Below are 23,514 nucleotides of genomic sequence, written 5' to 3'. Positions count from 1 at the left end.
TACCAAATCATCCTCAACACCCATGAAATCGATCTGAGGACTGACGGAACAGACCACACAACTAGAGGGAGAGAAGAGGCCACATCGTGGAAGGCAAAAGGTGCAGAGACATGATTTGGGAGAGAAACAATCATGGGTGCTGCGGAGGGGAAGAAGCCCTGATCATGGAGAGGGGGAGAGAGAGGGGGAGAGAGAGGGGGAGAGAGAGAGAGAGAGAGAGAGCGCGTGGCACACAGGGGATCACACAAGAAAAGCACTCCCCCAAAACCACTGACTGGGAAAATGAGAGGGGCTGATTGCTGGGAGTCTGTACAAGCAGCAGAGCTCAAAGACTGGAGTTTTAGTAGAAGTCCAGGTCGTGGCTGGTGTGGAGCCCAGGGGGCACAGCGGCGCTTCTGTGGGGGAGCGGAGGCCCGGGAGCAGACAGTGCAGTCTGAGGGTCGTGCTGGGAGAGACAGGTCCCCTTCTTGGAGTGCATTTGGGAGAGGCAGCAATGCCTCTCCGGGGCCAAAGAGCCCTTGGGCTCCACTGGGCCGCCCAGTTCATTAGCACAGGTGCAGAGACACCTGCTGAGGGCAGCTAACCTGGAGGCCAGCTTCTTGCCGAGCTTTACCCTAAACTCTAAGTGCCTGTGCGTTTATGTGACTGACCTTCTGGGACAAACCAGCACCAGCCCCAGAGCAGACACCCTCACCCAGAGGGTCAGCGTGGGTCCCTAAAATTCTGGAACTCAGCTGGTGCACTTGAGATAAAACACACGCCTGCTGGGCAGGCAAGGGGCCCAGACACAGACAGGGTGAAGGCAAGGATCTGAGGGATGCCTGGGACACATGAAGGGAGATTGTTCACTCTTCTGTGGAGGCTTCCCGGACAGTGGCAGGTGCAAACTCCCGTCTCTAGCGACAAGGGAGAGGGCAGGTGCCCTTTTTCTCCTGCACCCATCAGCACTGGCAGACCAGGGAGCAGCAGAGCGCCCACAGTGCAGGCGTGAGCCACTTACACCAAGCCCTGCCCCGCTGCACTCTGCAGCTGCTTCTGACCTAGGGCTATGGGCCCCTCCCCCAGAAGACCAGCACAAACACCCCCACCTGCACGCACCGAGTCTACTGACCACAGAGCGCTGCAAAGATTCAGCTCTAGTGGAAATTGGGTCTAGCTTCTTTAAGTAAGCAGACCAAAGTACACGTACTTAAAACTCACCACACTCTGGCCAAGGGCAAAACATTGCCCATGGCAGGCAAAGAGAAACTCTGCAGAGGACTGACCTGAGGGAAGGAGCAGCCAAAACACAACAGCAGAGTGCACACAGCATACACCGGAGACAACTCCTGAAGCACCAAGCTCTGGACAGTATATGACCTCTTCTTATAGCCATTACTCTCAAGAGGAGAAAACATAACAGGCTTTCCTAACACACAGAAGACAGAGACTTAGACAAAGTGCCAAGATGGAGGAATTCATCCTAAAAGAAAGAACAAGAAAAGGTCACCGCCAGGGACCTAATTGAAACATATATAAGTAATATGCCTGATTCAGAATTTAAAACAATAATCATAAGGATACTAGCTGGGCTTGAGACAAGCAAAGAAAACACCAGGGAGCCCCTTACTACAGATAAAAGATGTAAAAAGTAGTCAGACTGAAATAAAAAATGCAATAACTGAGATACAAAACCAACTGGATGCAATGACCACAAAGAGGGCAGAATCAGAGGAACAAATAAGTGATATAGAAGATAAAATTATGGAAAATAATGAAGCTGAAAAGAGAAAGAAAAATCTTAAATCACGAAAGTAGACTTACAGAACTCAGTGACTCCATAATAATAACATTCATTATCATAGGATTCCCAGAAGAAGAAGAGAGGGTAAAAGATGCAGAAGGTTTATTTGAGCAAATAAGGGCTGAAAACTTCCTAATGTGGGGGAGGAAACAGATATCCAAATCCAGGAGGCACAGAGAACTCCCATCAAAATCAACAAAAGCAGGCCAACACTTGCAAAACACAGAGATAAGGAAAGAATCCTAAAAGCAGCAAGGGAAAAGAAATTCCTAATCTACAAGGGAAGAAAAATGCGGTTAGCAGCAGATCTCTCCAAAGAAACTTGGCAGGCAGAAGGGAGTGGCATGATATATTCAAAGTGCTAAAGGGGAAAAGTATGTAGCGAAGAACGCTCTATCCACCAAGGCTGCCATTCAGAATAGAAGAGATAGAGTTTCCTGGACAAACAAAAACTAAAGGAGTTCATGACCACTAACCCAGTCCTGATGAAATATAATTGAGGACTCTCTGAGCAGGAAAGAAAAACCAAAAATAACAGAGAAAATCCTCAGAAATGACTTTACAGGCAATATGCTGGCACTAAATTCGTATCTGTCAATAATCACTCTGAATGTAAATGGACTATATGCTCCAATCAAAAGACATAGGGTATCAGAATGTATAAAAAACAAGACTCATCTGTATGATGCCAACAAGAGACTCATTTTAGACCTAAAGTCACCTACAGGTTGAAAGTGTGGAATGGAGAAACATTTATGCTAATGGATGTCAAAAGAAAGCCAGAGTAGTTGTGCTTATATCAGACAAACTATATTTTAAATCAAAGGCTGTAACAAGAGAGGAGAAGGGCACTATATCATAATAAAAGGGTTTGTCCAACAAGATCTTACAACTGTAAATATTTATGTGTCCAACGTGAAGGCCCCATATATATAAATCAATTAATAACAAACATAAAGAAGCTCATTGTTAATACTATAGTAATAGTAGGAGACTTTAATACCTAACTTACAACAATGGACAGATCATCTAAGCAAAAAAACAACAAGGAAACAATGACTTTCAATGACACATTGGACCAGATGGACTTAATAGGTATATTCAGAACATTTCATCCTAAAGCAGCAGAACACACATTCTTTCCAAATGTACCTGGCACATTCTACAGAATAGATCACATACTGGGTCACAAATCAGCCCTCAACAAATAAAACAAGATGGAGAACATACCATGCATATTTTCCAACTACAACACTATGAAACATGAAGTCAAACACAAGAAAAAATTTGGAAAGACAACAAATACATGGAGGTTAAAGAACATCCTACTTAAGAATGAATGGGTAAATGAGGAAATTAAAGAATAAAAAAATACATGGAAGTGGGGGAGGGGCCAAGATGGCAGAACACCATGGAAGTTTTTTTTTTGCATTTCTCATCCCTGCAATATAGCCAGATCAACACTAAACCATCCTGCACACCTAGAATACTGATTTGAGGTATAACACAACACTCTGCACAACCTGAACCAGCAGGTACATGGCACGGAGAGGTGACTGGGGGAGAAAGCCGCAGAGGGCAGGGAGCTGTTTTTGCTTGCAGAGAGAGGACAGAGCCAGGGGCAGAGTACGGAAAGCATCCCTCACGCCTGAAAGCAGCTCGAGAGATAAGAAGAGTATGCAAGGGACTGAACAAAAGAGGGAGGTACCGCCTGGCAACATGACAGCTTGATCATGGACAGTGTAAATGCAGGGTGTGGACAGAATCCAGGGACAAAGGAGGGGTGTGCAATTGCTGATCGGGGAGAGCACAGAGTTCTGATACTAGAGACTGGGTAGCTGGGTGACACCATTTTCACCCTTCCTGCACATGTGCATACACACCTATAGGTGCCACAACAATCCACCCCAGTAAGCTAAGCAGCACCATCTAGTGAGAAACGGAGCCGTAACACTAAGCCCTGCCCAACTGGGACAACCTTGCTCTTCAGGAACACCACAAGTCTCTCTGCCTGCTTAGTTTACGGACTATAAAGTGCTTCCTACTTCCACTTTTAGGGGAAACTGATGTAATTTCAATCATACCTCAGTCTGTTTACTGGTCCATCTATTCAATTTTTTTTCCTTTTTTTTCTTATAATTGGATACAGAAACAGAAAAAAATTATTTTTATTTTCCATTTCTATTAAAAATATTTTCTTTAGTTTTTTTACTGTATTTTTTACTGTTTTATAAGTTTTTCAAATTCTATTTTTTACTTCCATCATTTCATTTTGTTCTCATTGTATTTTTTTCAAAGTTTCAAACATTTTCCTTTTTTTTTCTTATCTTTCCCTTTTTACTCTAATCTATCAAGCTCCTTTCAACAATCACACCAGAACACACCTAAGATCTAGCATCCTTTATTCTTTTTGTGTTTTTAATTTTTTAATTTTAATTTTTTTTACCTTATTAATTCCTTTTCTTCCTTCAAAATGATGAAATGAAGGAATTCACCCCAAAAGAAAGAACAGGAAGAAATGACAGCCAAGGACTTAACACAGATACAAGCAAGATGTCTGAACCAGAATTTAGAATCATGATATTAAGAATACTAGCTGGGGTTGAAAACAGTTTAGAATCCCTTTCTATGGAGGTAAAAGCTAGTCGGGATGAAATAAAAAATGTTATAACTGAGCTGCAATCTTGAACAGATGCCACAGCAGCAAGGATGGATGAGTCACAGTCAGAGCAGAGAATCAGCAATACAGATGAGAAACTTAGGGAAAACAATGAAGTAGAAAAAACAAGGGAGACTAAGGCAAAAGAGCACGATTTAAGAAAGAGAGAAATTAGTGACTCATTAAAAAGCAACAGCATCAGAATCAGAGGGGACCCCGAAGATGAAGAGAGAGAAGAAATGGTAGATAGGTTATGTGAGCAAATCACAGCAGAAAACTTTCCTAACCTGGGGAAAGACACAGACATCAAAATCCAGGAAGCACAGAGGACTCCCATTAGATTCAACAAAAACCAACCATCAACAGAGCATATCATAGTCAAATTCACAAAATCCTCAAGCAAGGAAAGAATCATGAAAGCAACAAGGGAAAAAATTCCTTACCCTACAAGGGAAAACAGATCAGGTTTGCAACAGACCTATCCACAGAAACTTGGTAAGCCAGAAAGGAGTGGCAGGATATATTCAATGTGCTGAACTGGAAAAATATGCAGCCAAGAATTCTTTATCCAGCAAGGCTGTCATTCAAAATAGAAGGAGAGATAAAAAGTTTCACAGACAAACAAAAATTAAAGGAGTTCTTGATCACTAAACCAGCCCTGCAAGAAATTTTAAGGGGGACTCTCTGAGAGGAGAAAAGATGGGGGGGGGGGAGGGAGAAAAAAAGGACCAAAAGCAACAAAGACTAGAAAGGAACAGAGAATGCCACCAGAAACTCCAACTCTATAGGCAAAACAATGGCAATAAATTCATATCTTTCAGTACTCACTCTAAACGTCAAAGGACTAAATGTCCCAATCAAAATACATAGGGTAACAGAATGGATGAGAAAACAAGATCCATCTATATGCTGTTTACAAGAGACCCACTTTAGACCTAAATACACCTTCAGATTGAAAGAAAGGGGATGGAGAACCATCTATCATGCTAACAGTCACTAAAAGAAAGCCGGAGTAGCCATACTTGATATCAGACAATCTAGACTTTAAAATAAAGAGATGAAGAAGGGCATTATATCATAATTAAGGGGTCTATCCACCAAGAAGATCTAACAATTGTAAACATTTATGCTCCAAATGTGAGAGCATCCAAATGTATAAATCAATTAATCACAAACATAAAGAAACTCATCGATAATACCATAATAGTAGGGGACTTCAACACCCCACTAACAGCAATGGACAGATCATCTAAACACAAAATCAACAAGGAAACAATGGCTCTGAATGACACACTGGACCAGATGAACTTAACAGATATATTCAGAACATTTCATCTTAAAGTAGGGGGAATAAGCTTAGGAATTCCCTGAGCCTGCACTGATGTGTTAACAAGGCATAAAGAATTACAAAGCCATAGCATGCTCACACCCAAGCTTGCATAAACAAGATTAGGCCCACAGGATAGAGCGGAGGGGGGGCAAAGGCCCCCAGAATAGAGTAGGGGGGGGCCAAAGCCCCAAGGATGGGGGGGCAAGGCCCCCAGAATAGAGAGGGGGGAAAACACCCCCATACAAATGTATATGAATTGTAAATTTATATAATTATTTATAAATAACTTTATAAATGCTTATAAATGTATAAGCAAGATTAGGTATTCAGGGCAAAAGCGCCCCCTAATTTAGTGCTATAGCAGAAAGCTGCTTTCATAGGAAGGAAGGACCAAATCAGGTAAATAGGGCTATTAACCACTGCAGGTGAAGCTGCCCAGATGGGAGCTGATTAGTAAAAGAAAAGGTGCCTTGTTAACCCTGAGGTTACTTGCTCTGTCTGTCTCATCCCCTAAGCTAGCTAAGACAAACAGACATGGCACCTCCTGTCTGTCATTAACAACCATCTGCCCATCTGCCCAGCACCAGGATTTTTTTTATATTGACCCAAACCCCAAACACTGTATATCCTCAAAACCCCTTTTCCCTCATACCGTTGAATTAATGTTCAAAGATTCATTGTCTGTTTGTGCAGGCCCATCACGTTTGTAAGCATTCTGATCTTAATAAATATGGATCAAGGACCCTTATTCAGGGCTCTTGTCTTTTCCCGGACATTAGCCATCTCTCAGTTTCAATCTCGCATCCACTCTCTTGCTGGACAAGAAAGAATGTTAGACTAAGAGTCTATGACACTAAAGCAGCAGAATACACATTCTTCTCCAGTGTACATGGGATGTTCTCCAGAATAGATCACATACTAGGACACAAATCAGCCCTCAACAAGTACAAAAAGATACAGATCATACCGTGCATATTTTCAGACCACAGTGCTGTGCAACTCGAAATCAAAAACAAGAAAAAATGTGGAAAGATAACAAATACTTGGAGACTAAAGAACATCCTACTAAGGAATGAATGGGCTGACCAAAAAGTTAGAGAGGAAATTAAAAAGTACATAGAAGCCAATGAAAATGGTAACACCACAGCCCAAAACCTCTGGGACACAGCAAAGGCTGTCATAAGAGGAAACTATATAGCAATCCAGGCCTTCCTAAAGAAGGAAGAAAGGTCACAGATACACAACCTAACCTTACACCTTAAAGAGCTGGAAAAAGAAGAGCAAATAAAACCCCAAAACAGAAGACAGGAAATAATAAAGATTAGAGCAGAAATCATTGCTATTGAAAGCAATAAAACAGTGGAACAGATCAATGAAACCAGAAGCTAGTTCACTGAAAAAACTCACAAAACCGATAAACTCCTAGCCGGTTTGATCAAGAAGAAAAAGGAAAGGACTCAAATAAATAAAATCAAGAATGAAAGAGGACAGATCACAACAAACACAGCAGAAATACAAATAATAGTAAGAGAATATTATGAGCACTTATATGCCAAAAAAATGGGCAATCTGGAAGAAATGGACAAATTCCTAGAAATATATATACCAAAACTGAAACAGGAAGAAATAGAAAATTTGAACAGACCCATTACAAGTAAAGAAATCGAATTAGTAATAAAAAATCTCCCAAATAACAAGAGTCCAGGGCTGGATGGCTTTCCAGGGGAATTCTACCAAACATTTAAAGAAGAGTTAACACCTATTCTCTTGAAGCTGTTCCAAAAAATAGAAATGGAAGGAAAACTTCCATAGTCTTTCTATGAAGCCAGCATTACCTTGATTCCAAAACCAGACAAAGACCCCACTAAAAAGGAGAACTATAGACCAATTTCCCTGATAAACATGGACGCAAAACTCCTCAACAAAATACTAGCCAACCAGATCCAGCAATACATTAAAAAAATTATTCACCATGACCAAGTGGGATTTATACCTGGGATGCAGGGCTGGTTCAATATCCACAAAACAATCAATGTGATACATCACCTCAATAAAAGAAAGGACAAGAACCACATGATTCTCTCAACAGATGCAGAGAAAGCATTTGACAAAATACAGCATCCTTTCTTCAAAAAAAACCCTCAAGAAAGTAGGGATAGAAGGATCACCTCAAGACCATAAATGCCATATATGAAAGACCCAACGCTAACATCATCCTCAATGGGGAAAAACAGAGCTTCCTCCCTAAAGTCAGGAACAAGACAGGGATGTCCACTCTCACCACTGTTATTCAACATAGTATTGTCAGTCTTAGCTTCAGCAAACAGACAACACAAAGACATCAAAGGCATCCAAATTGGCCAGGAGGAGGCCAAACTTTCACTCTTTGCAGCTGACACGACACTCTATGGAAAACCCAAGATTCCACCAAAAACTTGCTAGAACTGATCCATGAATGCAGCAAAGTTGAAGGATATAAAAATCAATGCACAGAAATCGATTGCATTCCTATACACCAATAATGAAGCAACAGAAAGAGAAATCAAGGAATCGATCCCATTTACAACTGCACCAAAAACCATAATAAAATACCTAGGAATAAATCTAACCAAACAGGTGAAAAATCTATACACTGAAAACTATAAAAAGCTTATGAAAGAAATTGAAGAAGACACAAAAAAATGGAAAAAGATTCCATGCTCCTGGATAGGAAGAACAAATATTGTTAAAATGTCAATACTACCCAAAGCAAACTACATATTCAATGCAATCCCTATCAAAATAACACCAGCATTCTTCACAGAGCTAGAACAAACAATCCTAAAATTTGTATGAAACCACAAAAGACCCCAAATAGCCAAAGACCCCAAAAAGCAAAGCTGGAGGCATCACAATCCCAGACTTCAAGCTGTATTACAAAGCTGTAATCATCAAGACAGTATGGTACTGGCACAAAAACAGACACTGAGATCAATGGAACAGAACAGAGAACCCAGAAATGGACCCACAGATATATGGCCAACTAATCTTTGACAAAGCAGGACAGAATATCCGATGGAATAAAGACAGTCTCTTCAGCAAGTGGTGCTGGGAAAACTGGACAGCAACATGCAGAAGAATGAACCTGGACCACTTTCTTACACCAGACACAAAAATAAACTCAAAATGGATGAAAGACCTAAACGTAAGACAGGAAGCCATCAAAATACTAGAGGAGAAAGCAGGCAAAAACCTCTCTGACTTCAGCCGCAGCAATTTCTTACTCAACACGCCTCTGGGAAACAAAAGCAAAAATGAACTATCGGGACCTCATCAAAATAAAAACCTTCTGCACAGTGAAGGAAACAATCAGCAAAACTAAAAGGCAACTGACGGAATGGGAGAAGATATTTGCATATGACATATCTGGTAAAGGGTTAGTATCGAAATTTATAAAGAACTTATCAACTCAACACCCCAAAAATAAATAATCCAGTTAAGGAATGGGCAGAAGATGTGAAAAGACATTCGTTAAAGACATACAGATGGCCAACAGACACATGAAAAGATGTTCAACATCATTCATCATCAGGGAAGTGCAAATCAAAAGTACAATGAGTTATCACCTAACACCCATAAGAATGGCTAAGATTAACAACACAAGAAACCACACATGTTGGTGAGGATGTGGACAAAGGGGAACCCTCTCATACCGTTCGTGGGAATGCAAACTGGTGCAGCCACCATGGAAAACAGCATGTAGTTTCCTCAAAGAGTAAAACATAGAACTACCCTATGACCCAGCAATTGCGCTACTAGGCATTTACTCAAGGATACAAAAATACAGATTCATGGAATACTACGTGGCAATGAGAAAAAATGAAATATGGCCTTTTGTAGCAACGTGGATGGAACTGGAGAGTGTGATGCTAAGTGAAATAAACCATACAGAGAAAGACAGATACCATATGGTTTCACTCTTATGTGGATCCTGAGAAACGTAACAGAAACCCATGGAGGGGGGAAGGAAAAAAAAAAAAAAAAGAGGTTAGAGTGGGAGAGAGCCAAAGCATAAGAGACTGTTAAAAACTGAGAACAAACTGAGGGTTGATGGGGGGTGGGAGGGAGGGCAGGGTGGGTGATGGGTATTGAGGAGGGCACCTTTTGGGATGAGCACTGGGTGTTGTATGGAAACCAATTTGACAGTAAATTTCATATATTTAAAAAAAAAAATACAGATTCAATTGAACTCCAATCTTTGTAGCAGCATTATCAACAACAGCAAACTATGGAGAGAGCCCAAATGTCCACCAACTGATGAATGAAGAAAAGGTGGTATATATACACAATGGAATACTACTCAACCATGAAAAAGATTGAAATCTCGCCATTTCCAACGTGGATGGAACTACAGTGTTTTATGCTAAGCCATTTAAGTCAGTCAGAGAAAAACAAGTATCACGTGTTTCATTCATATGTGAAATTTAAGAAACAAAACAGATGAAGATAAGGGAAGGAAGAGGAAAAAAGAAAGGGAAACAAGCCATAAGAGACTCTTAACGATACAGAACAAACTAAGGGTTGATGGAGGGGGAGGAAGGAATGGGCTAGGTGGGGGATGGGTATTAAAAAGGACACTTGTGATAAGCACTGCGTGTTGTATGTAAGTGTTGAATCACTGAATTCTACTCCTGAAACCAATATTGTGCTCTATGTTAACTAAGTACAATTTAAATAAAAACTTGAAAAAAAAATGAATCAAAAGTACCTTGTAAAGTGACATTTCACTATACATAAATTTTATCCCAACAAATAAGTGCTAGAGAAAGGCTTTTAATAATAATTTTTCTGAAGTTCGCACAAGGTTTTATATGATGAAGCTCTCCCACAAGTCTACCTTAGTAAAACCCTCAGATAAAAGTAAGCAATGATTTGGCAACATATGACAAACTCCTTAAAAACATACAGGACTCTGACCGGAGATTTTACTTGTACTCCTAAATTTAACTATAAGGATGTTAGCCCAAACACTGAATAATGGGGCCCAATTTTTTTTTTCTTTCCTTTTTTTTCTTCTTTCTCTTTATTTTTTGTGTATTTATTTATTTATTTATTTTTTCAATATATGAAATTTATTGTCAAATTGGTTTCCATACAACACCCAGTGCTCATCCCAAAAGGTAACGGGGCCCAATTAATAAAATACAATGTATCAGCACAGCACCAAACATGATGTTACAGAATATTTACTGACGTGGATATTCATGATACATGGAATCCAAATGCAGACCCACACACGCGTGAGAAATTGACAGAGTTGTGACCTGCAGACTGGGAAAAGATATGCCCAACCGGCCAATAAACGGTACTGGGACAACTGGCTGATTATCCATATGGGGAAAATTAGACTGGCTCTCACAACAGTATAAAAACTTAGATGTGAAAGATAAAACTTTTAAATTTTCATTAAATATAGGGGCACCTGGGTGGCTCAGTCAGTTAAGCACCCGACTTCAGCTCAGGTCATGATCTCACATTTCGTGAGTTTGAGCCTGCATAGGGCTCTGTGCTGATGGCTCGGAGTCTGGAGCCTGCTTTGGATTCTGTGTCTCCCTCTCTCTGCCGCTTCCCCACTCACGCTCTGTCTCTGTCTCTCAAAAATGAATAAACGTTAAAAAAAAAAAATTTAAACAAGTCCAGAAAATCCTGGAAGATTTGTTCCATGTGCATGTAATCCACACATCAAAAAAAAAAAAAAAAAAAAAATCTAGAAGATAGCTTCTAAACATCCTATACATTTTGATCTAATAAGAAAAAAAAAATGTTTTAAGTTCATGTAGGTACAGAAAAAAGACCATAAACATAAATGCCATACAGTTAAGGGTGTTTATTTCCAGACAGACTTATGAGGGATATTTTTTTTCTTTCTAATTATAGATACATGATGAGTTTTTAAAAATTTTTATGGCAAATGTGCATTATTGTCTTTTAAAGGTTTTTTTTTCTTAAGTTTATTTATTTTGAGAGAGGGAGAGAGTGGGACAGGGGGAAGGGGGGAGGGGGGAGGGAGGGAGGGAGGAGGGAGGGAGGGAGAGAGAGAGAGAGAGAGGGAGGGAGGGAGAGAGAGAGAATGAATCCCAAGCAGGCTCCACACTGTCAGTACAGAGCCCAATGCAGGGCTTGAACCCACAAACCATGAGTTCGTGTCCTGAGCCGAAGTCGGATGCTCAACCGAGACACCCAGGCACCCCTGCTTTATTCTTACCATAAGAAGAAAAGTATATTATTAACTTGTATATATATTGTATATATTAACTTGTATATATAACAAGTATATTATTAACTTGTCTCTTGAAACCCTGTATCTCTTCTGGATCAAGCTGTGACTGCCTTGCCAAGGGGGTAAACTAAAAATAAACACACAGACCCCGCCCCAGAGACATGCCGATGGCAAACAGGCACAGGAAAAGAGGCCCCACCTCACGTCGTCATCGGAGCAAATGCAAATTAAAACAACAATGAGAGAGCACCACACACCTGTCTGAATGGCCAAAGTCGAAACACTGATGGCACCCAGTGCTGGTGAGGGTGTAGAAAAGCTCTCCTTCACTGCAGGTGGGAAAGCCAAAGGTCCAGCCACTTTGCAAGACAGCTTGCTGGTTTCTTTCAAAACCTGAACATATTCTTACCGTATGATCCAGCACTCACACTCCTTGGGATCTGCCCAAAGGAGCTGAAGGCTTAAGTCCACACGAAAATCTGTACATGGATATTTATGGCAGCTTTATTTGCATTGGGTCAATGGAGAAATAAACTGTGGTCCATCCAGACAATGGAATATGACTCAGTGCTAAAAAGAAATGAGCTATCAAGCCATGAAAGGGCAAAGAAGAGCCATAAATGCACTTTACGAAGTAAAAGAAGCCGATCTGAGAAGGCTACTGACTGCACAATTCTGAGTATATGACATTCTGGAAGAGGCAAAACTATGAAGACAGTAAAAAGATCAGTGTTTACCAGAGAGGGGGCAGGGGAGACAGATGAATTAGTGGAGCACAGAGGATTTTGGGGGAAAGAACAACTGCCAAACTGTCTTCCGAGCAGCTGCGTAACTTTACACTCCTACCAGCAATGCACAAGGGCTCCCATTTCGTCATATCCTCACCAACCTGCGCGATATCGATGTATGAGATTATGATAGCCATCTGCCATTACACATTTGTCCAAACCCACAGAATGTACAACAGCAAGAAGGAACCCTAAGGCTGTAGGCTTGAACTATAGGCTTCAACTGATTAGGATATATTAGTGTTGACTCATCCTGGGTAAAATACATACAATGCTTGCGAATGATGTTCATGATGGGGGCAGTTATGCATAGGTCGGGGCAGAAGGCATGTGGGGAATCTCTGCACCTTCCTGTCAATTTTACTGTAAAACCTAAAACTGCTCTAAAAAAATAATAAAGTTTAAAAAAAAAAACAAAACAGACACACATGAACATTGGATGCCCCATGTGGCTGCTCACCCAGCTTTCACAGAGCCTACAGATTCCTCGGGATCCACTCTTAATAATAAAATAAGCTTTCAGGGGCGCCTGGGTGGCGCAGTCCGTTAGGCATCCGACTTCAGCCAGGTCACGATCTCGCGGTCCGCGAGTTCGAGCCCCGCGTCAGGCTCTGGGCTGATGGCTCGGAGCCTGGAGCCTGTTTCCGATTCTGTGTCTCCCTCTCTCTCTGCCCCTCCCCCGTTCATGCTCTGTCTCTCTCTGTCCCAAAAATAAATAAACGTTGAAAAAAAAATAAAAATAAAAAATAAAATAAAATAAGCTTTCAGAACTAGCTAAGTCTGTCTGTCTGTCTGTCATTCTTTGTCTCTTTTAGTATGGTGAAGAATATATAAAATAAAAAGTACCATTTTAACTATTTTTAACTATGTAATTCAGTGGTATTAAGTACATTTACACTATTGTGTAATCCCTATGGCCATCCATTTCCAGAACTTTGTCATCATCCCAAACTGAAACTCTGTATCCATTAAGCACGAACTCCACATTTCCCCTCTCCCATCCCCCCGCCCAGGGCGACCACTATTCTGCTTTCTATCTCTATGAATTCGTCTACTCTACCTCATGTAAGTGGGATCGTCTGTCCCTTGTGAATGGCTTCATTCACTTCACCTAATGTCTTTAAGGTTCATCCATGTTATACTATATGTCAGAATTTCATTTTCTGAGGCTGAATAATATTCCATTATATGCATGTACCACATTTTGCTGACCCCTTCATCTGTGGATGGACATTTTGGCTGTCCCACCTTTTGGCTATTATGAGGAATGCTGCTATGAACATTGGTGCATGTTACAGACTGAATATTTGTGTCTCCCGCCTCAAATTCGTATGATGAAACCTAACCCTGATGTGATTGGTACTTTGAAGTGGGGCCTTCAAGAGGTGATTAGATCATTAGGGCAGAGAATGGGATCGGTGCCCCTGTGAAAGAGACCTCAGAGAGCTCCCTCACCCCTTTCTCAATCTTTCTGCCATGTGAGGACACAGCGAGAAAGTGGCTGTCTATGAACGAGGAAACGGACCCTCACCAGACACCCAAGCTGCCGGCACCCTAATCTTGGACTGCCTAGCCTCCAGCACTATGAGGAACAAATTTCTGTCATTTCTAAGCCACCCAGACTCTAGTACTTTTGCTGTAATCGTCCAAACAGACTAAGATGGTATGCAAGTACGAATCCTGCTGCCAATTCTTCTGGGTGTACATACCTACAAGTGAGACTGCAGATACGGTCATTCTAGGTTTACTCTTTTGGGGAACTGCCAAACTGTCTTCCAAGCAGCTGCGTAACTTTACACTCCTACCAGCAATGCACAAGGGCTCCCATTTCGTCATATCCTCACCCACACGTGCTATTTTCCAGTTTTTAAATGATAGCTATACTAATGCAGTAGAGTGCTTCTTAAACTGATATTACAAATAAACCAAAACAGAAGTTTTCACAACATACAAACAATTTAAAATGCTCCAGAGATGAATCCAGTCAGATGCTTGGGAGCTTCTTAACCTAGTCAGACTCTGGCGTGACTGGGTGGCTCAGTCGGTTGGGCATCTGAGTTCAGCTCAGGTCATGATCTCGCAGTCCATGAGTTCAAGCCCCAGGTCAAGCTCTGCGCTGACAGCTCGGAGCCTGGAGCCTGCTTCAGATTCTGTATCTCCCTCTCTCTGCCCCTCCACCACTAACACTCTGTCTCTGTCTCTCTCAAAAGTAAATAAACATTAAAAAAATATTTTTTAAAACATCCTAGTCAGACTTCAGAAGATTTATAAATATATGGATGCACTGATAGACCCATGGATGGATTTCACAGAAGTACGAGTATATGCTCTTTCTTTGAAATCATTGGATTCTTAAAGTGGTATATGAGATCTTAAAAATGTAGTAAACCAAAATGTTTATGATACAGGCAAATAGTGGAGGAAAATTATAGTTTTAAAAGCTTTATAGACATTCAAGGAAGATCTAATATGAATGATCCAAGATTCTGGTCTAAGAATTTATAAGAAGAGCAAAGTAAACCAAAGTAAACAGAAGTAAAGAAATAGTAGAGATAAGAGCAGAAATCAACAAATTAAAAAACAGACAAAATAAGCAAAGCTCTAGTTATGTTAATAATTAGTTTGAAAATATAAACAAAATTAACAAAAACCTTAATCACACTGATCAAGAAGAAAAGAGAACACAAATCACCAATGGTGGAAATGAAGATGGGGTTATCACCACAGACCCTACAGACATGAAAGGATAATATGAAAATACTTATGAAATCCTTTGAACCAACAAATCTTTTTTTTTTAATTTTTTTTTTTTTAACATTTATTTTTGAGACAGAGAGCGGTCTGCACAGAGCCTGACGCGGGGCTCGAACCCACGGACCGTGAGATCATGACCTGAGCCGAAGTCGGACGCCCAACCGACCAAGCCACCCAGGCGCCCCTGAACCAACAAATCTGACAATTTAGATGGAACAGGAAGAATTCTTGAAAAATGCAACTTACCGCAAACCACAAGAAAAAAAACAAAAACAGAAAACCTAAACAGCCTTACTACTATTTTAAAAACTGCATTTGTTACCCAAAACTTTTCCAAAAAGAAGGGCATCTGGGTAGCTCTGTCCATTAAGCATCTGACTCTTGGTTTTGGCTCAGGTCACGATCTCTCAGTCCATGAGATTGAGCCCCACGTGGAGCTCTGTGCTGACAACACAGAGCCTACTTGGGATTCTCTCTCCCCCTCTCTCTCTGCCACTACCCTGCTCACACTCTCTCACTCTCAAAAAATAAATAAACATGTAAAAAAATAATAAATAGCATCCATTTAAAACAAAACCAGAAAAACTTTCCCAAAAAGAAAATTCCAGGCCCAGGTGATTTTACCGGTGATTTCTATAAAATATTCAAGAAGAAATACCACCAGTTGTTCACAAATGTTTCAGAAAGAGAAGAAGGAATGGATCACTAGCCAGCTTGTTTTAATAGGCCAGTGTGATCCTCAGACCCTAAGTTGAGAAAGACATTGCAAGAAGAGAAAGGCATAGACCAATACCTTTCATGAAGACAAAAAACCCTTAGCAAGATAGTAGTAAGTTTAATCTAAGGCTAAATGAAAAGGATATAATGACCATATAGCATTTAACCCACGAACACAAGGTTGATTTAACATTCAAAAATATCACACAATACATAAAAATAACTCAAAATAGATCCTAGATCTGAATATAAAAGCTAGAACTACAAAAGTTCTAGGAAAAAAACCATAGGAAATCTTTGAAGTCTTGGGATAGGCAATGGTTACTTAAAACAGAACACAAAAAGCATGAAAAAAAAGAAAAAAAAATTGATGAATCACACCTAATAGAAATTCAAAACTTTTCCTCTTTGAAAGATTAATAAAAAATCATATACTGGCAGGAAATATCCACAACACATATATAAAATAATAAACTTGTTTCAGGGCACCTGGGTGGCTCAGTCAGTTAAGCAACCAACTCTTGATTTCGGCTCATGTCATGATCTCATGGTTCATGGGATTGAGCCCTACATCGGGCTCTGCGCTGACACTGCAAAGCCTGCTTGGGATTCTCTGTCTCCACCCCTCCTCTGTTCACTCACTCTCTCAAAATAAATAAACATAATGCAATAAAATAAAACAAAACAATGAATGTACTACTTCAGAATGTATAGACTCTTATAACTAAATAGGAACAAAATTACAATTTTATTTATTTATTTATTTATTTATTTATTTATTTATTTATTTATTTATGAGAGAGCACGTGTGCGTGAGTGTGAACAGAGGAGGGGGCAGAGGGAGACTCTCAAGCAGGCTCTACACTAAGTGCAGAGCCCCATGTGGGGCTTGATCCCATGACCCTGGGATCATGACCTGAGCCAAAATCAAGAGTTGGACCCTCAACCAACTGAGCCACTCACACACCCCAATACAATTTTCAAAATAAGAAAAGGAGGGGCACCTGACTGGCTCAGTCAATAGAGCATTGAAACTCTTGGTCTTGGGGTCATGAGTTTAGGTCCCACATTGGGGTTAGTTTACTTAAAAAAAATAAAAGGGTATTTAAAAAATAAAATAGGAAAAGGATACTTCCCAAAAGAAGTTATACGAATGGGGGCGCCTCGGTTGAGCGTCCGACTTTGGCTCAAGTCATGATCTCATGGTTCGTGAGCTCAAGCCCTGCGTCAGGCTCTGTGCTGACAGCTCAGAACCTGGAGGCTGCTTCAGATTCTGTCTCCTTCTCTCTCTGCCCCTCCCCTGCTCACACTCTGTCTCACTCTCTCTCTCAAAAACAAATAAATGTAATAAAAAAAAACCTTAAAAAGTTATATGAACGGTCAATAAGCACCTGAAAATATGCTTAATATCATCAGCCATCAGGAAAATGCAAATTAAAACCATAATGAGACACTACCACCCATCAAATTAGATGAAATTAAAAAGAGTAAGTATACCAAGTACTGGTGAGGATGTGGAGACTGGAACTCTCACACACGGAAGGTGGGATTGTAAAATACTACAGCCACCTCAGGAAAGAATTTGGCCATTTCTTAAAATATTAAACTTAAACTCACCACAGAACCTGACCTTTCCACTCTTGGATACCTTACCCCCCCGAAATAAAAATATCTGTCCACACAAAGACTTGTAACAAATATTAATGGCAGCTTTATTTGTAATAGCTCAAAGCTGTAAACAGCCTGGGGTGCCTGGGTGGTGTAGTCAGTTAAGCATCCAACTTGGGCTCAGGTCATGATTTCACGATTCATGGGTTCAAGCTTCACGTCAGGCTCTGTGCTGACAGCTTGGAGCCTGGAGCCTGCTTTGGATTCTGTGTCTCCATGTGCGCGCGTGTGTGTGTGTGTCTCTCTCTGTGTGCCCCTCCCCAGCTCACGCTTGGTCTCTCCCTCTCCTTCAAAAATAAACATAAAAAAAAAATTTAAAAAATGTTTTTAAGGCTGTAAACAGTACAGATGTTCATACTATCCATACTAGATGGAAGGATAAATACATCGTGGTACATCCGTATGTTGGAATAGTACTCAGGAATAAAAAGGAACAAATCACAGGGGCGCCTGGGTGGCTCAGTTGGTTAAGTGTCTGACTCTTGATTTCGACTCAGGTCATGATCTCACAGTTTGTGACTTCAAGCCCCACTTTGGGCTCTGTGCTTACGGCGCCAGAGCCTGCCTTCCCTCTCTCTGCCCCTCCCCTGCACATGCGTGCACACTCTCTCTCAAAATAAGTACACTTAAAAAAATAAAAAATATGAGTTATGAAAAGAAACAGAGAAAACAGATAAATCATATGCTGCCTCACTTTGACTCTGAAGACACAAACTTTCTCTTACAGAACTCGACACAGCAAAAAGATGTGAGGGGCGCCTGGATGGCTCAGTAGGTTAAGCATCCGACTTCAGCTCAGGTCATGATCTCGCGGTTCATGAGTTCAAGTCACACGTCGGGCTCTGTGCTGACAACTCAGAGCCTGGAGCCTGCTTCGGATTCTGTGTCTCCCTCTCTCTCTCTGCCCCTCCCCCACTCACACTCTATCTCCCTCCCAAAAATAAATGAACATTACAAAAAAATTTTTTTAAATATGCCAGCAACATACCATTCCTGACAACCAAAACCGAACGCCTCCAACAAGCCAGCACTTATAATACACATCCATCAGTGAGGACTTCAGTCTCAAGTCGCTGCCACCCAAAACCCCCAAGGAAACCAAATCCACCTCGCCTCACGACTGAAATGAGAAGCAGCACAGTATATTTTATAGGCATCGATCCAAGGAACTACTCAACACATAAGTATGAGAAAGCACAGTAAAGGTGGGGGAACCACTTGCCTGAAAGTATAGTTTCCGGGAACAAGGTTAGACAGACTAAGACGGGGGACTTGGCAGGGGTCTCCTCTCTGAAGGGGCCATTAATTCCTTCCCAGCGATAACTCACTATTCTCATGTCGTCTGTACTTTCTAGAAAGATTTAAAAGTGAAACCTAGAATGAAATGCAAGAACCGTACAATTTTGTAATTTACAGTCCTCATACTTCAATTTGTTTTTGTATGAAATCGCATAATTACACAGAAATCAATGGCCGTGTATTATGTGCTACCAGGGGGATTTCTTCTTCTCCCTGGACTATCATCACTGTTGTTCTCCGGAATTTCCACCAGATTTGAGAGGGCTGTTTGCGCTTGGTTGTGAATCTTAAAAAACACACTGACAGGTGCTATTGCTTTAAAAAAAAAACCAAAAAACAGGAGTCAAACAGATGCAGCACACTGAAATGCTTTTTCTACTCACCCCACCCTAGAACATGATACCCTTCTGATGATCTGACAGAGGTATCTGAACTGACAGATTCATAAAGAACTAAGAGACACTTATACGTACTTTATGAGACACCTTTTACAACCCTAATCATTGAGGTGTAAATCCAAAGAAAGGTAGTACCTTATAAGAAAACTGCCCATTTCTGCTTCGAAAGAGAACAAAACAAAACGGGCCACACAGAATCACAGACATTTAGACCCGGAAGGGAGTCAGCTGCATTTAATTCAGTTAAAGAAAGAACTAGTTGGTGCGACACACGAATAATCCCAGTTTCCTGTACCTGAGTCGTCCTGAATTAGAGAAATCAAAATGCAGTACATGTCCTCATGTAAATAGTTTCATCTGAAATATGCTTTTTTTTCAGGTTGTGAAGAGGGAAATGTGGATAGTGATATCTGAATAGACACAAATGATCACGTCAGTGGGAATTCTGTGTATTTGCAAAATGGAACAGCATTAGCGGCTGACAAGTACTCTCCTTCCAACAACCAAGGATCTATTCTTTACAGGATCTGGTATTAGCTTTGTGATTAACTGCACACATATGCAAATACCGGTCACGCTGAGACTGATCATACTTTGTCATACGCTGTCCTATATCTTGATCTATCTATACGAACGTACTGTCAAACGTAGGGGATGTTTACCGTCCACTGTCATTTGCACGAATGCCTGTAGTCACACAGGGGCCCCTTCCACGTGTAAGAAAAGGAATGAACTCTGACTGAATTAACACAACACAACCCACCCTGGACGAAGGCAACCCCTCTTGTGTGCATTAAAGTGATTTTCCTGTTGCTCATCTCATTCGCTACGTCAAAAGGAGATGTGCTGACAATGGCTTTAATTCCAAATCCAATGGCTGGGCCCCGAAGAAGTTTCCACAGGCAAGTGAGACACACATGAGACAAAGGCCGTGACGAGGCACCTGAAGGGCTGGGAGCTACATGCCCCATGAGGAAGACGCTCACGCATCCACACTGGTATGCGAGGTCTCCCGGCCTCCACAAGGAGCACCGATAAACCTCGCGGCCCATGGGGCGGAGAGACCGTGACTTGTCCCAGATACCCATGGCTGCCGTCGATGAAGGCTGACGTCAAAGGCAGGGTGAGCGCTTGCATCTGGGGAGAAACCACTGCCGTGGGGGGCAGGTTGACTCTTCTGGCTGTATGACAGAGAAAGGGACACTGGCTGAGCCTGCTATGTGTGTGTATATCATAACCCCAGTATAGCGTCTGCTTTTTAAAAGTTGGTTATAGGGGCACCAGGGTGGCTCCATCGGTTAAGCGTCCGACTTCAGCTCAGGTCATGATCTCAGGGTTTGTGAGTTCGAGCCCCGCGTCGGGCTGTGTGCTGACAGCTCGGAGCCTGGAGCCTGCTTCCGATTCTGTGTCTCCCTCTCTCTCTCTCTCTCTGCTCCTCCCCCACTCACACTCTGTCTCTCTCTCAAAAGTCAATAAACATTTAAAAAAATTTTTTTTTTTTAAAGTTGGTTATAAATGTCCTGTCAAGAAGGTGTCTGGCCCACAGGCCTCAGCTGTGGAGAGTACTTCCTCAAGTTTTGCAACCTTCCGGTCAATTTAGCAGCTTGTGTGCAGGTTTACATTTTTGCAGGCTGAGTCCCGGCTCAGGGGACATGGTGATAACCAGGTAATAACCTGGGAAATAACAACCCAGGGCTTCATCGCGCGACGTGGACCGTAGGTGCCGAAGGGGAGCAACGGAGTGCGGTTCCGGCTCCTCCGACACGGGGGAGTTTTGAGCCCCTGGGGGAACGGCTGGGAGGCAGAGCCGGCACACAGGTGGCCCACCCGGACGAGGGGCCACCTGTCTCTAATTCACACAGATGCACTGACCCGGGGGCGGGTGGCAGCCCGAAAGCCCACCGCGTGCCTCCCCGGACCCCTCGGGGGCTCAGCCGACTCTATCCGAAAAAGCCTTCCGCGGCAGGTAAGGCGGAGCCATGAGGAAGGCGGTGGAGGGGTGACCGGAGCAAATGCCGGACAGAGAAACCTACGGGCAGCCTTAAATGGCAGAGCTGAGCCAGTACTGAGAATCACACAGAATAGAGAAAGGAAACCAAAAAACACACCACATCGTTGTCGCTTATTTTCTCTATAGTAGAGCCAAATGTAAAAATAAAAAATCCATTACCATTTTACTCGGGCACCAAAAACAGAGATACACCTGTACGACACGAGGCCATTCTCCTACAGGGGCCTACCTGGCCGAACAGTGACACTGGCGTATCCTTCTCCAAAGGCATTTTCACCGGAAACTGCTACTTTGAACGCGTCAAGTCCTGCTGACAGCTGCAACAGAAATAAAAGCTACACAGGTAAACGCTCAAAAGACATAATGGGAGCGTTGCCTCAAAAGTCCTAAGATACTGGAGCGCATGGGTGGCTCAGTCGGTTAAACGTCCGGCTCTTGACTTCGGCTCAAGTCATGATCTCATGGTTTGTGAGTTCAAGCCCCACGGTGGGCCCCGTGCTGACAGCTCAGAGCCTGCATGAGATTCTCTCTCCTTCTTTCTCTGCCCCTCCCCCCACTCGTGTCTTCTCTCTCTCTCTCTCTCTCTCCGTCAAAATAAATATACTTAAAAAAAAAAAATCCTAAACTATCCAAGAAGCCATTCCTCCTGAAGTCAGTACAGCACAGGGGCTCAGGACACAGCCTCATCGGAGCCCTGCAGACATGGCCACAGGTGTGAAGCCTGTGCCCCGTCGCACTGAAGAGGCCATCTGCCCCCCAGAAAGGCCTGCAGCTGAGCTACAGGTGTTCCCGGGCTGTACCGAGGCGTAAGTGAGGGGGGCTGGCCGAGGGGGGCAGTTCTTAAACTCGTGTGCAAGGGAATCACGCCTTTTTACTCGCTCTGGTGAGTCGGCCATCAGCAGTCTGGGGGCCACGCTCAGAGGAACCATGCCCAGTGACTCGAGGCCAACGTGAGATTGCACAGCACCCACGGCCGTGCGGTCTCGCGAACAAGGACGAGATAATCACAGGTGGGAAACCAGATCCTCTAGCAGCTGAGGCAGTTCATTCATCCTTCCGGGCCAGGAAGGGGGAGCATTTCCTCTCGTGAGGTGCTGACATCTTGGAGCAGTACGTGATGGCCAAAGTATCCGTGTGCAGGAATCAAACCGCTGGCAGTTCTAGAAACGTGGCTGCTCGCGGAGCAGAGATGACCAGAATGCCTCTACCTCTACCGAGAGAGGGAGACTTAGAACACAGGCTTTTTAACCTCAACAGAGATTCTGACATTTCACCATCTGCCCATCTACATGGTTGTGACTTGACTCATTTATATCCTCCTTCTGATCTCAATTGTAAAACAGACTTCAGGGTTCAGCAGCTCAAGTGTGAACTGAATTCTGTGGCGTGCTGTCATATCCGGCCAGTCTCCAGGTACTTATTTGAGAGACATCAAGCATTTGCATGTGTCTTTCGTTTATTTCATCTCGGTAGTCTACCGGGTGGCTTAGCAAGCTCCATTCATAGCTGTACGTGGTCTCTGAGAGCAAAAAAGGAATACGAGTGAGCAGTCATAAATTCTGAAAAGTTACTATATACAATCTGGGCAGAGCAAAGGACAGGATGGCCCTAATTCCAGCAGAAGAGATGCCGGACATATCCTGAAACCAGCTTTCAACTAAGAAATAGCAAGTTTCTCTTTCTAATGGAAAATTTCTGTTTTAGTAGGGAAACACACAGCTTACAGAAAATTCATGAAATGTGGAAAGTAGAAAAAAAGAAAAAGGAAAAAAAAATCTCCCTGATCCCACAGTTAGCATTTGATGACTTTCCTTTCTTTTCAGGGTGACTATAGAAACATAGAAAGAT

The 23,514-nt window shown here is 42.3% G+C and overlaps 1 protein-coding gene across 1 annotated transcript in view; it reads right to left on the bottom strand.

The window, feature by feature from the left end:
* The window catches only part of KIAA0319 (KIAA0319 ortholog), a 71,668-nt gene that overhangs the window by 26,377 nt on the left and 21,777 nt on the right, over nucleotides 1-23,514 (bottom strand). The window contains 5 exon segments of the mRNA XM_081795694.1: nucleotides 19,181-19,217; nucleotides 19,220-19,305; nucleotides 20,740-20,836; nucleotides 21,896-22,001; nucleotides 23,097-23,185. Coding sequence (XP_081651820.1) covers nucleotides 19,181-19,217; nucleotides 19,220-19,305; nucleotides 20,740-20,836; nucleotides 21,896-22,001; nucleotides 23,097-23,185 — 415 coding nt within the window.

This window comes from Panthera onca, chromosome B2, assembly GCF_046562875.1.
Source record: "Panthera onca isolate mPanOnc1 chromosome B2, mPanOnc1 haplotype 2, whole genome shotgun sequence".
NCBI lineage: Eukaryota > Metazoa > Chordata > Mammalia > Carnivora > Felidae > Panthera > Panthera onca.
The sequence above is the reverse complement of the archived record's forward strand: the minus strand, read 5'-3'. Positions and strand labels throughout refer to the sequence as shown.